This window comes from Papio anubis, chromosome 3 (assembly GCF_008728515.1).
Source record: "Papio anubis isolate 15944 chromosome 3, Panubis1.0, whole genome shotgun sequence".
Taxonomy (NCBI): domain Eukaryota; kingdom Metazoa; phylum Chordata; class Mammalia; order Primates; family Cercopithecidae; genus Papio; species Papio anubis.
Genome location: NC_044978.1, coordinates 122,519,473 through 122,532,129, shown reverse-complemented (window position 1 = coordinate 122,532,129; position 12,657 = coordinate 122,519,473). Strand labels below are relative to the sequence as shown.

Sequence of the window (12,657 nt, the reverse complement as noted above, 5' to 3'; positions counted from 1 at the left end):
CAGAGCAAGGGAAGGCATAATTACACTTATTTTGTTGTAGATAGGGTTTCAGGAAAAAATAAAGATTGCAAAAAAGTAACTATTTTAAATATATCCTACAAGACCCAATTTTTAACAGAATGGTGGAGGCCAGTATTTGCATTCTGGGCAAACATAACAACATAAGCTAAAAAACAGAAATGGGAAAGTGTGGCAAGGTGGCACATGCCTATTGTCCCAACTATCTGGGAGGCTGAGGCAAGAGGACTGCTTGAGGCCAGTAGCTCAAGGCTGCAGTGAGCTATGATCACACCACTGCACTCCAGCCTAGCCAACACAACCTTGTCTCAAAACACACACACATATACACACACACACACACACACAGGCACAAATTGGGTGGCTTATAAGCAATAGAATGTCTTACTGTTATGGAGACTAGAAATCCAAGACCAAGGTGCTGGCAAATTCAGTGTCTGGTAAGGGCTTGTTTCCTCATAGATGGCCATCTTCTAACTCTACCCTCATATAGTGGAAGGGATAAGGGATCTCTCTGGGACCTCTTTTATAAGGGCATTAATTCCATTCATGAGGGCTCTCATGACCTAATCAATTCCCAAGGGCCCCATCACTAAATATCATTACCTGGGGGGTTGGGATTTCAACATATGAATTGGGGGAGGAGTCACAAACATTCAGACGATAGCAGAAAGCTGGAGAGAAGTGTAGAAAATATCAAGCATAAGAGTGTAACATACATAGGGAGTAAGAGAGATTAAGGCTAGAGAGGTGGGTTGGAGGTCACACTGCAGAGGGTCCTGAATCCTAGAGTAATCAGTTTGTACTTTACTTGCTTAGGCAAATAAGAGAGTGACATGAGCATAAGTCCATTTTAGGAAGAATAAGCTGGAAGGAATACAAGAACTGGTTTGGCAAGGAAAGAGTCTGAAAGAACAGTCCAAATGCTAATATAATTCTCTAAATGAGATGTATTAAGGACCCAAATTAGGGCTGACAGCATTGGAAACAAAAAGTACCCAATTTCCCACACATATCATGGGTAAACTTTCTATCTGTAAACTTAATCGGAGAAAGTACTGTCACACCTCCTCCTCATATATTCTTTTTGAATAAAAAGGTTTTGTTACTTTCTAATACTCTCTAAAATACATATATTGTGCATGAGTCTCTTAGAAAACACAATCAAGATAGTAAAATAAGCAATTAAGGTGGCATGCCCACTGAAACTAAATAGTATTCTGAAATGTCACACAATTTAATTTGAGTTTCTACCCAGATCTCAAGGAGTAGCATGTAAGGCAACTTCTTTGAAAAGACCTTTTTCCAATGATTAAAAAATAATTTTAGGCCGGGCACAGTGACTCATACCTGTAATCCCAGCACTTTGGGAAGCCAAGGTAGGCAGATCACCTGAGGTCAGAAGTTAGAGACCAGCCTGGCCAACATGGTGAAACCCCATCTCTACTAAAAATACAAAAATTAGCCAAGTGTGGTGGCAAGAACCTGTAATCCCAGCTACTTGGGAGGCTGAGGCAGGAGAGGTTGAACCCAGGAGGCAGAGGTTGTAGTGAACCAAGATTGAACCACTGCACTCCAGCCTGGGCAACAGAGCAAGACTCCATCTTGAAAATAATAAAATAAAAATAATTTTATACTTTAGGATTAAAAAATAAATTGCCATTCCATTGTAAAGTCTGTCAAAGAACTCAAATTGTATAACGACCAAACACAATCCTTTCATTACGGTCTCAATCCTGAAATTGTTCATTGCTATTCCTCCCTATCCCGTGCTCCTCACTTATCGAAAACAGCAGTAAAAATCAGTTATATAGACAGAATCCAAGAACACTAAAATGGAAAAGGATGTTACAAACTCATTTTATCCACTTCATTTTTTTCTTGAGGAAACTGAAGTCAAAACGTCACAATGCAAGTTAGAGGCAGAACAGGGATTACCAGCTGGTATTTTTCCCCCTGACAGATGCGTCCAAGAAGGCACTATTTCAAAGATAATTAAAAATGTTAAAATGGGCAAACTAGCAGCAACAATCATTCTATATTTTTAAATAATACTGACTGCAAAACGCCTCTAATGTTACTGCAATTCTACAAGACTAGGATAAACCAAAAACAAAGTCTCTCTGTAGAAAAGGCCTTACAACCACTTTCCTGCAGAGAGAGACTTTTGAAACAGTTAGCAGACATGTGCTGACTGACCTCATTTGTAAAGCTGATACACATTGACAAAGAATCTCCAAATTAACTAAGTGCCTAACTATTTAAAACAGCTCAGTCATTAACTACTCAACTTCCCAACTTAGTCTCCTAAAAATAGCAAGCTGTGGGTAGATGAATGGTTCACCAGATGCATGCAAGATAAAACTAAGGAATAAACCGTCCCAATCCCTTGGAGATGAAATATTATACCTGACCACTAGAAAAGTGTGGCAGCTTTGAAATGGTAGTTCAGGACTCTTAATTTTGGAACCCCAAGTCAAGGCTTTAATCATTTTGATAGCTACCAAATGAGCTCTAATAGATGTATATGAAACTATTTCAAGTTTTGACAAAAAAATAGGAGTGAAATGGTGAAAGAAAACCAAGATAATATACAAGATCAGAAAGAACACTATAGAAAACTCAGGATCAACATAAGGACATCCATCTCACTTTCTAGTATGTTCTCTAACATTAACATCATCAAGGACCTTTCCAAGTTTCCCTCCTGTGCACCCCATGATCAAACATACTAACAAATATTAATTCATTTTCATTATTTTTAAAATATCAAAGACAGAGCCTTTTCAATCTGCCCAGCATGAGAATGTCAGTATTAACCACAATAGTTGACTACAGCCTAAAAGCAAAGATATTCGGCATGTTTGTACAATTTAGCACTTTTATTTTATATATATATATGTGTGTGTGTGTGTGTATATATATATATATTTTTTTTTTTTTTTTTTTTTTGAGACAGCGTCTTGCTCTGTCACCCAGGCTGGAGTACAATGGCTCTATCTCACCACACTGCAACCTCTGCCACCCAGGCTCAAGGGATTCTCCTGCCTCGGCCTCCTGAGTAGCTGTTATTACAGGCACATGCCACTATGCCTAATATTTGTACTTTTAGTAGAGACAGGGTTTCACCCTGTCGGCCAGGCTGGTCTTGAACTCCTGGCCTCAAGTGATCTACCTGTCTCGGCCTCCCAAAGTGCTGGGATTACATGCGTGAGCCATCATGCCCATTCTGTACAATTTAGCTCCTTTACTGGAGATAAATGCACTATAAATTTCCACTATTTTTTTTGGAACACTGAAAATTTAGAATTGTTTTAGTGTCAGTAGCTTGTCATTGAATAAAACTGCTACCTCTAGAGGAAATACATCAATGGACAATCAAAATTACATCCTAGGAGCTATCACTACAATAACAACATAACCCAAAAGAGAACCATTTGTTAATAATATTGTATATAGTGTCCTTTGTTGCAAATAATTTCCATTTTATTGTAAAATCATATGCTACTATATAAGTCAAAATTTTATACAGCTGACTGAAACTTGAAAATTCAATATGGCTGAGGTACACATAATTATCTAACAAACTATTCAGATATTTTGCAAACATAAATGTGATACTTATTCAGGATAAATGTGACACCAAATATATAATCAAGTCACTACAATTTCCAAATCAGATTTCACTGAAAGCTTATAACTAAATCTGAACTTAAAAGTCCACTCATATTTATGAGAAGATTTGTCAATGCACTGTTAGGTACTGTCACACATTATCTTCTCTAATCTTCATAATAGATATTAACTCCTTGTTTCAGAAGAGGAAACAATGTTTTCTAAGAGCTTAATTAAACAACAACAAAAAAAGGTGCTGAGTAAGTACTACTGGACAACTGAAGGCACAGGCGAACAGACCTTGTTTCTACACTCAAAAAGCTCAGCACCCAAAAAAAGCTGCCAAAATCAACCACAAAATGTAAAACAATTTCACAACTGCATGTAACATACTTTTTTAAAAACTCAGTCACCTTTGTAGGATAAATAAAAATATAATGTAAATAAAGCAAGATAACTACAAGGGGGCATCTGGGTTATTTTTTTTTCCTTTCCCGTTTCAAGTTGCTAAGTGAAACTACACTGCCTTAACTGCTGTTTGTCTTCACCAAACTAGAAAGTTCAGAACCCTCTGGCCTAAGTACAAAACCTCTGATGGTTCAGTAAAGAGCCCTCCATGGGTGCTCTTCAATTTGCAAATTAGGCCTTAAATTCTACTGAAGATCATCATCCGATTAAAAAGAAAAAAGAAAAAGAAAAGTCAAACATCATTTCCTTTGAGAAGTAGCTGAATGTTTACAGTATGGCCAACTTGTGTGATACAATATCAATTAAAACAGAGTCTGTCTAGCCTTAAGAATTTTACTATCTGGTAGTGGAGGTGACAGAGGAACAGTAGTTAACAACCTTAGTGTTTCTGGGTGCTTACATAATTCCATCTCAAGACAGGTTAAATGTGACAAGAGGGGAAAAAGCAAATAGTTACATGTGTCTACAGAAAGGAGGAAGTGATCATAACCAGTACTTAGGAAACAGGGATTACAAAGGCGAAGGCAGAGTGCTAGGCAAGTACAAGATTGTGGAGCACATTGCGCCAGGCGCAAAGAGTATTCACCCAGCAAATAATTACAGGTAAGCTTTTAAAGATAAGAAGTGAGCATGAATAACTGTGAATGCCAGGTCAAAAAATGTGATCAAGTAAGATGACTTTGCAGCAACACAACTGTTCACTCCCTCCCCTTCTTGAAATACTCTCAAGTTTCCAGGTACCAGAGTGTCCTGGTATTCCTCATACCTCTCTAGCACCTTCTTCTTAGTCTTCTTCGCCCGCTCTAAATCAGTGGTACTCAACAAATGGTTCCTGAACCAGCAGCAACCATACAGAACTCTTTCTGTATCACTGAAAGAGTGGGCCTCACTCAGACATAATCAAAAGTTGGAGACCGGCCTCAGCACTTTGTGTTTTACCAAATCCTCTGAATGTTTACAATGAACACTAATGTCTGAGACGGATACACTAGAGGAGTCCTTCAATGAGCACCTTCTCATTCCTACACTCTCCCTACATCCATCCTCTCCCAGGGCTTTAAATAACAGCCAGGGGCTCACTAATCAATCAGAAGTACCATCTCTAAGCCCAAACACCTTTGCTGAGTTCCAGACCACATACCCAACTTCCCATTTGATATTTCCTCTCAGATATCTCATCCAAACACGTCTCTAAACATGTCTGGAACTACAGGCTGTCCTCCAAACACCTCAAAAAAATAAAATAAAAAATCTGTTCCTTCCTTATGTTTACAAATGGTACTTTCACCTGAGAGATACATAAGCAAGTCATTCCTAACACTTCCTATGACCACCACAAGGTCTTCCCATTTAAGCATTATCATCTTCATCTCCACTGTCACCATTCTAACCTTATAATTTGTACACCTCTCTACACAGCAATCAGCATGATCTTGTAAAAATACAAATCAGAGCATGTCACTGCCCCAATTCAAATCCTTCAACAGCTTCCCGTTGCATTTCAGATAAAACCTAAACTCCTCAGCATGGTATACTAAGCCCTGGACCCTGGTTACCTTGCCAACATCATCTTGGATCTCTCTTACATGTGATTTATTCACTGTAGTCCACAGCTCTGAGCATATTTCAGTTTCTGAAACTTCCTTCCCTCGCATAGAGACTTCAGTCTTCATGACATACTTCAAGTCACCCCGACCTCACACCTCTGTTTTTACCTAACTTTTTTCATCCTTCAGGTTTCTGCTGAAAGATCAAAAAGGCCTTCCTTGACCCCCCAAACTGAATTGTCTCATAAAACCCTGCAAATTGTCTTCACAACACATATCAAAAATTTTAACTATAGTAACTTGGTGATTTTGGTTTGCTTGTTTAGCATTTATCTTCCACACTAATCTGTAAGTTTCATAGGCCAGAAGAATACCTCCACTATTGTCCTCTACTATGTTAAGTAGCACCTAGCAGTGCTTAGCACACAAAAGGCATTTAACGAAGTTGTGTAGTAGTTAATAGTTGTTGATATTTTTATTTGATCCTCCCCTTCTTTCTATCCTCTCTGTCTTCTCTTGGGAATGTTAACTTAAAAGTTACTGGGCAGCCACAGATTGTTTCTGCAAATGAGATATAACGCTTAAATCCATCATTTCCCTACTAATTTACAGTGCAAAATCAGATGTATAGTACAACCTTCCTGAAAAATTAACAATGAGAACTGGCTAATACTTCGCTTATCTAAGCATTTAACTCTAAGAGAAATACCGAGCTATTTTTAAAGAACCCTGTAGTAAATTGCTGGCCTCCAATTACTACCAAGCCAATAACCCCCAACACCCATCTCAGTAAATCTTACCCACATCACCATATTCACACTATCATTCCTATCCAGCCCCCATAACCTCGTGATTACATTATCTCAACAAGTTATCTCTGCTCTCCCAGTCTCAACACCCCATTTTAGGCCCACTTTGTACCAAGGACATTTAGAGAAAACAGTGTCCCCTACTCAAAAACCAACTTATTATCAATCAGTACTAAATTCCTCAGACTACCACCAAAGGCTTGTTATGCAAAGGTGATGCCTGTGGTCAACAAGCCAATACTAGGTTTTAGTAAAAACCTGGAAGGTTACATTGAATTAATTATATGAGCCTGACAATTTGTCACTGTTTGAAGCTAAAACCAACATATGGCTCTCCCTCATTTCTACAGACCAAAGTTGGGATCTGCTTAGCAAAGACTCCTAAACTAAACAGTTTTTGAGAAAAAAAACATGAACTGCCTCACTATGCTATCAGTCCTTTAAACCTTGAGGAGGAACTAAAAGGTGCAAGTTCTATTTTCAGACATTTATGTGCTTGACTACAAAGATATTATGATGCAAAGTATATATAATGTTTCAGAGAGAAAACTTTTTAACAGTTTAGTTATAACATACAACCTACCCCTGAGAATATGCTTTTTAAATTATAGACATAAAATGTGTATATACATATCTACCTATAACAATGGTTGCTCCTCATTGGTTGGGGATACTATATTTGCAAATTCATCTACTCACTAACATTTGTACCCCCAAAATCATTACTCATAGCACTTCCACTGTCATCTGCAGACATGTGCACAATTGTGAAAAATGTCAGTCTACTGACGTGCACATTCTTGCTTCAGCTTACATACTGTAAACAAGTGTCCTTTTCATGGTCTATTTAGTGCCATGTTTTTCTCATTTTTGTGCTTGCTATTGGTGATTTCACTGTTGAAAACAGTCCCCAAACATAGTGCTAAAGTGCTGTCTAGTGTTCAAGGAGCAAAGACTACAGAGAAAACACAAATGTTAGATAATCTTCATTGAGACATGAGTTACAGAGCTGTTGGCCATGATTTCAATGTTAATAAATCAACCAAATATATTAAATAAAGTGCGTTTTAGGCTGCAACACACATAAAACAAGGTTGTATCTTAATCAGTTGACAAAAATGTTGTGACCAGAGGTTTTCAGGAATCTAATACTGTAGTAGGAGCAGTGCTTCAGTATTTGCTAATCCAGTTTTCACGGTGACCTTTTAGAACGTAACTAATTATATACAAATAACAAGAGAGATGGACTGATTTATTGAAAAGACACTGCAGAGGTCATTATAAGTAAGCTACCAGTGTTTGCAGGAGCATGGCAAAAACACTTCAGGGCACAGCATCTACCGGGTCTTCCTAACTCTGTTTAAAAAACTTTGGGCCAAAGCAAAAAATGCAAAACCTACCAAGTTTGTGCTTTGGTCTGTCTTAGCTTCCACCCCTTTTCCTACTCAGTGGTATGCCTCTCCCCAAATCAAGTACTCTTAAATTTCAATGCATTTTCACAAGCACATGGCCCAATCTAATGATCAGGCAGATCTATCAATTATTGATTAATCAAACTTAAATGCGAACTACACTTGTGCTTAAACATCTTGTCTAAATTGTGGCACTATTTGGAAGGGAGAGGGGATATTAAGCATCTGAAATAAGAACAGACCGGCCAAGATCAAAAAGTAAACTGATTATACATAGACAATTCCAGTTGTGTGGGTGATGGAGACAGAAAAAACATACAAGGAAAGAAAAGCTAGGCCTTGGCCTCCCTTCCAGGAAATTAAAAGCTGGGGTGTAGCATGGAGAACTTTCATCTTCCAAAAGGATTTCTTCAACCCTTGCTTCCTCCTAGCATTTGATTGTTGATTTTTCAAAAGAAATGATACATTTATGGCAAAAGTCAGTGGAACACTCTTAACAGTGACATTAGCGCTTGAAATAAATTTTTATTCTTCGCTGTGGTTGAACGAACACTCCTTTTGAAATTCATCTTTATTTTTTATTTTCCAAAATTATTTTTTATTGAAAATGGCTTGCTTAGGGTAGTGATAAGATATGCTTAGGGTAGTGAGTGATACCAGTTACAAATTCAAAACCTACTTTGTGAAATGTCAACATTTTTTTTTCTATTAAATAAAACACCCTTTTGGGATCTGGTGGAATGAAGTGAGTGTAACACTACTCAAGCTACACTTCAATTAGTTATTAAAACTATTCAAAGACAGAATATGGCATCTGAGTTAATAGCCATGTGTTTTTAAAACCTACAACACAATCTAAACTAACAATTGAAATTCATGTGTAATAAAGAGCTAGAAAACTTCATAGTATAGTAAATCTTTAATAAGTACCACTCAGCACATATTCATTCTTCTGAAAAACTAAGGATCCTCCTTCTCCCACCTCTCCAAGTTTCGGCTAAGATCATTATTCTGAGCAATGGTTCACGACACAATGTGTACAACTCAATAATTCACGATTTCTTTCTCTTTCAAATATTTTATACAAAAATATTCAGGTTTTTTCCCTTGTGCTAATTTACTGTTGTTTATAGCATTTCAAAAATACAAGCAAAATCTCAGTCTACTGTTTTCAAACCACATCAGCGTCTAACTCTCGGAGAACTTAATCCACTCTTCGATTTCTTTTATCTTAACCATAGAACTCAAAAGGGCCATTTATCAACAAAAAGTATTTCTTTTAAAGAGTTTATTTTGTAATGTCATTTTGCAATTAAAAACTCAAAGGCCGGCCGGGCGCGGTGGCTCAAGCCTGTAATCCCAGCACTTTGGGAGGCCGAGACGGGCGGATCACGAGGTCAGGAGATCGAGACCATCCTGGCTAACATGGTGAAACCCCGTCTCTATTAAGAAATACAAAAAACTAGCCGGGCGAGGTGGCGGGCGTCTGTAGTCCCAGCAGTGAGCTGAGATCCGGCCACTGCACTCCAGCCCGGGCGACAGAGCGAGACTCCGTCTCAAAAAAAAAAAAAAAAAAAAAAAAAAAAAAAAAAAAAAACTCAAAGGCCATTGAAGCATGAAGCACACAGGGCAAGTATTTTCTACAAGGCAATTATGCCAGAAATACAAAACTAAATTCCAAGTTTTTCTTTTAAAATGGAGTAAACTTTTTTTGTAAGTAGACTTCTACCTGCCGTCATAACCTGTTCCAGGTCATGAAGGACCGACCACAAAACTTCGCAAACGAAAATTAACCTGCTTTCATATCACCTTTTAAACTACTATCAGAGAGACATACTGGGAGGGCATGAATAGCACCTTGTCCAACAGAGAAGATTCTAAATAACAAACACAAATGGGCTTCAAGTTTACCTGCTTCTCAGTGCAACCTACTAACTGAATTTAGAGCAAAGGATCACCTCCAACACGCACACATGCACACAAATACATTGTTTTTCAACATATGACTGAGCTGCAGCAAACCCGAGCTTGACACCAGGGGCTGCAGGGTCCTATGCCCTGCAGCGCGGGTGGAGGCTCAGATGAAGAGGCCAACGCATGACACTCCTCTGAGCCACAGCTGGCAGAACAGAGCTTCAATCCTGCTCGATCTGACCCTCTAATGAGTCACTGGCCCAATCACAACACCAACCCACTTCCTAGCACGTCTTCTATCTATTTTCTCGCGTCAAAAAGCACAGAAAATGATTTAAACTAGGTATGAGAGAACTGTGCACCGGCCAGATCAGCCAGCGGCAAGAAAAGCCAGCTTAAGAGAGAAAGCCCGAGTCACTCTTTTAAGAGTCCCCGCTGGCCCGGCAGCGGAGGAACAACGGGGTATAAAAGTCAGTTCGGAGGGCAATGACCCGGAGAAGCCGCCGCCACGCCCCAACCCTCCCTCACCTGCCTGTCCGAGCCTCCCCGGACGCCCGTACCTTCGGCCAGCGACTCTTCCAGGGTGACCTGGTGGCGGCCGACCGCGAACACCCGGACCCCTACGGACGAGCCGCCGGAGCCGCAGCCGGCCCCGGCCCCGGCCCCGCCAGCCCCGCCACCCGCCGCTCCGCCGCCGCTGCCGCCCTCCGACTTGGGCATCCGAGAGAACTTCTTCATGGTCCCGCCGGCGTGCTGGAGGGCGCAGGGAGCGCGCAAGGGCGAGGGAGAGGGCAAGTTCCTGGCCCGGCGCGCAGCCGGGCGTCCGCAAGGGGTCGCCGCCCCTGGCCGGTCCGAGCGTCCGTGCGCGCTGCGGCCCGCCAAACCTCACATTCTGCGCTCCCCAAGCGCACAGCCCGGGCCCCGCCGCCCGCTCCGCGGCTCCGCTGCAGCTGCCCAGCTCCCGCAGAGAGCGTTGGGGAGGGCGGGGACGGGGCGGGGCGCGAGGGGGCGGGTCTGATTGCAGGGGCGACGCCGCCGCCTCCGCAAGTGCCCCAAGCGCCCCGCCGCCTCACTAAGCGCCTGGAGCGCAAGCCGGGGTAGAGGGAGAGAGCGAAGGAGGCGGGGCGGCCGGCCCCTCCAGGGAGTGGACTGGACGTCTCTGGCCGCAAACCCGCAGTACCGCAGCCCGTCGCGCTGCCGCCGCCCCAGCCGGACCCGAGCCGCCCGCCACTCGTGGCCGTTGGCGGGGGTGGGGGGCGCTGCTGCCTACCGCTCACTGAGGCCGGGCGCCTCGCGCAGGCGCGCTGCCCGCGCCGCCGGAAGTGACGGTTCCGGCTCTTGTCACGTGGAGGGGGACCACGGGAGGTGATTGTGGGGGTTGGGGACTAGGGCAAAGTCGGGGGTCCCTGGTCCGGGGTTGCGCTGGGAGGGCACTGACCAGGCCCGACTTCGAGCAGGGAGGTGGCCCTGGGACTGGCTCCCGCGCTAGTCACGCACCCGGGTCCGTCATGTCGGCTAGGAGTCGCTATGTCACTCTAGGGGCTTAAAAATGCCGCCAACAACTTTATCCATGCTAAGGAACTTCTCGCTTCGTTTCTTAGCCAGTTTTCCAGGCCTTCTCCCTTGAGAATCTCCTTCCGCTCGCCCACCCTGAGCGTGGGACGTGGGAGCAGGACGGAACTGGAGTGGTTTCCAGTAACTGGACTTCTAAAGCCGAGTCGGTGTCGTCGCACTGTGTAGCGGACGCTTGTGCTGGGAAGCGTTTTGCAGTTTATAAATTACTTAGGAGTACTTTAAACATCTCACTCGTGGTGTACGACAGCCATATGGGGGTATTCAGAGCAGGTATTAAGGCCGTTTTACAGACCATTTATCACCCTTCGCTAAAACTTAACGGAGTCGCCCAAGGTCACACAGCTGGCTCGCGGTAACTGGGGACCATTCTTTGATTCATAATTTTTTGCTTTTGGCCACCCTGAAGAAGTAGGTTAGGGTCAGATCGTTGACAAACGGGCAAATCTAGGGCTGTTTGAAAGCAAAAGCGACCACTGCGTCCCCCTCTTAAAGAGATTTGCACCCCCTGCCAAAAAAAAAAAGCCCCGTTGCATCAATTTTATAAACTTCAGGAGTCTCCTGACTGCAGGGTGAAGCAGCAAAATAAATACGGGAGTAAACGTTCAGAAGTGGTAGGGAATGGAAAACTGTAGAGCCTCTGTAAAGAGAGCAGCCAATTCTGAGCTCCAGCCTACTTTTCCACAGAAGAAGATAGGCACACACACTGTGCTCAGAAGTTCCAGTTTCTTAAGAGAACCAAAAACCTGGAACTTTTTTCTAATGTGGCATTTTCCTAATTTTTAAAATATAGACCAAATAAATTGTATCTGCAGGACTCCAGTATGCACCTTCTATGAAAGTAGGTGAATGTGGTTCTATCCCCACCCCTATTTCTTTATTTTTAATGAGATAACGGGTAGAAACATTAGAAAATGTGCTTAGACAAAAACTTTGAACTTAAAATCCTTGTTCGTTCTTCTCTGCTATTTGAAGAGAAGCTATTTCTGCCAACACTAAAACAGTGCTCTGGATTTAGGCATTTCTGCTACATAACCCACTAAACTAAAATTCTTCATCCAGAGACCTGACCTTTAAAGTAGATTCCAGCTCAATAGAAGTGAGATTATATGTCAGATGATTGATGTGGTGTGGCAGTTGGGGATTTCCATTTAGAAACAAGCTGACCGCTTTCGTTGCTGTGGGCTTCATCGTGGAGTATCATTCCTCCATTTGAATTGTTTTGAATTGTTTTTTAAGCAGAATAATGGAGAGATTAAGTCATTTCATGCGATTCAAAACTGGAGTCAGACAAACATACAA

At 42.0% G+C, this 12,657-nt stretch overlaps 1 protein-coding gene across 2 annotated transcripts in view; it reads right to left on the bottom strand.

The window, feature by feature from the left end:
• BMP2K (BMP2 inducible kinase) overlaps positions 1-10,707 on the bottom strand; it is a 142,545-nt gene extending 131,838 nt beyond the window's left edge. For both annotated transcript variants that reach the window (XM_003898716.5, XM_009206875.4), the window contains exon 1: positions 10,344-10,707. In XM_003898716.5, the coding sequence (XP_003898765.2) occupies positions 10,344-10,521 (178 nt within the window). In that variant the 5' untranslated portion in view covers positions 10,522-10,707. The remainder of the gene's footprint in view (positions 1-10,343) is intronic.
• Positions 10,708-12,657: the final 1,950 nt, after the last annotated feature.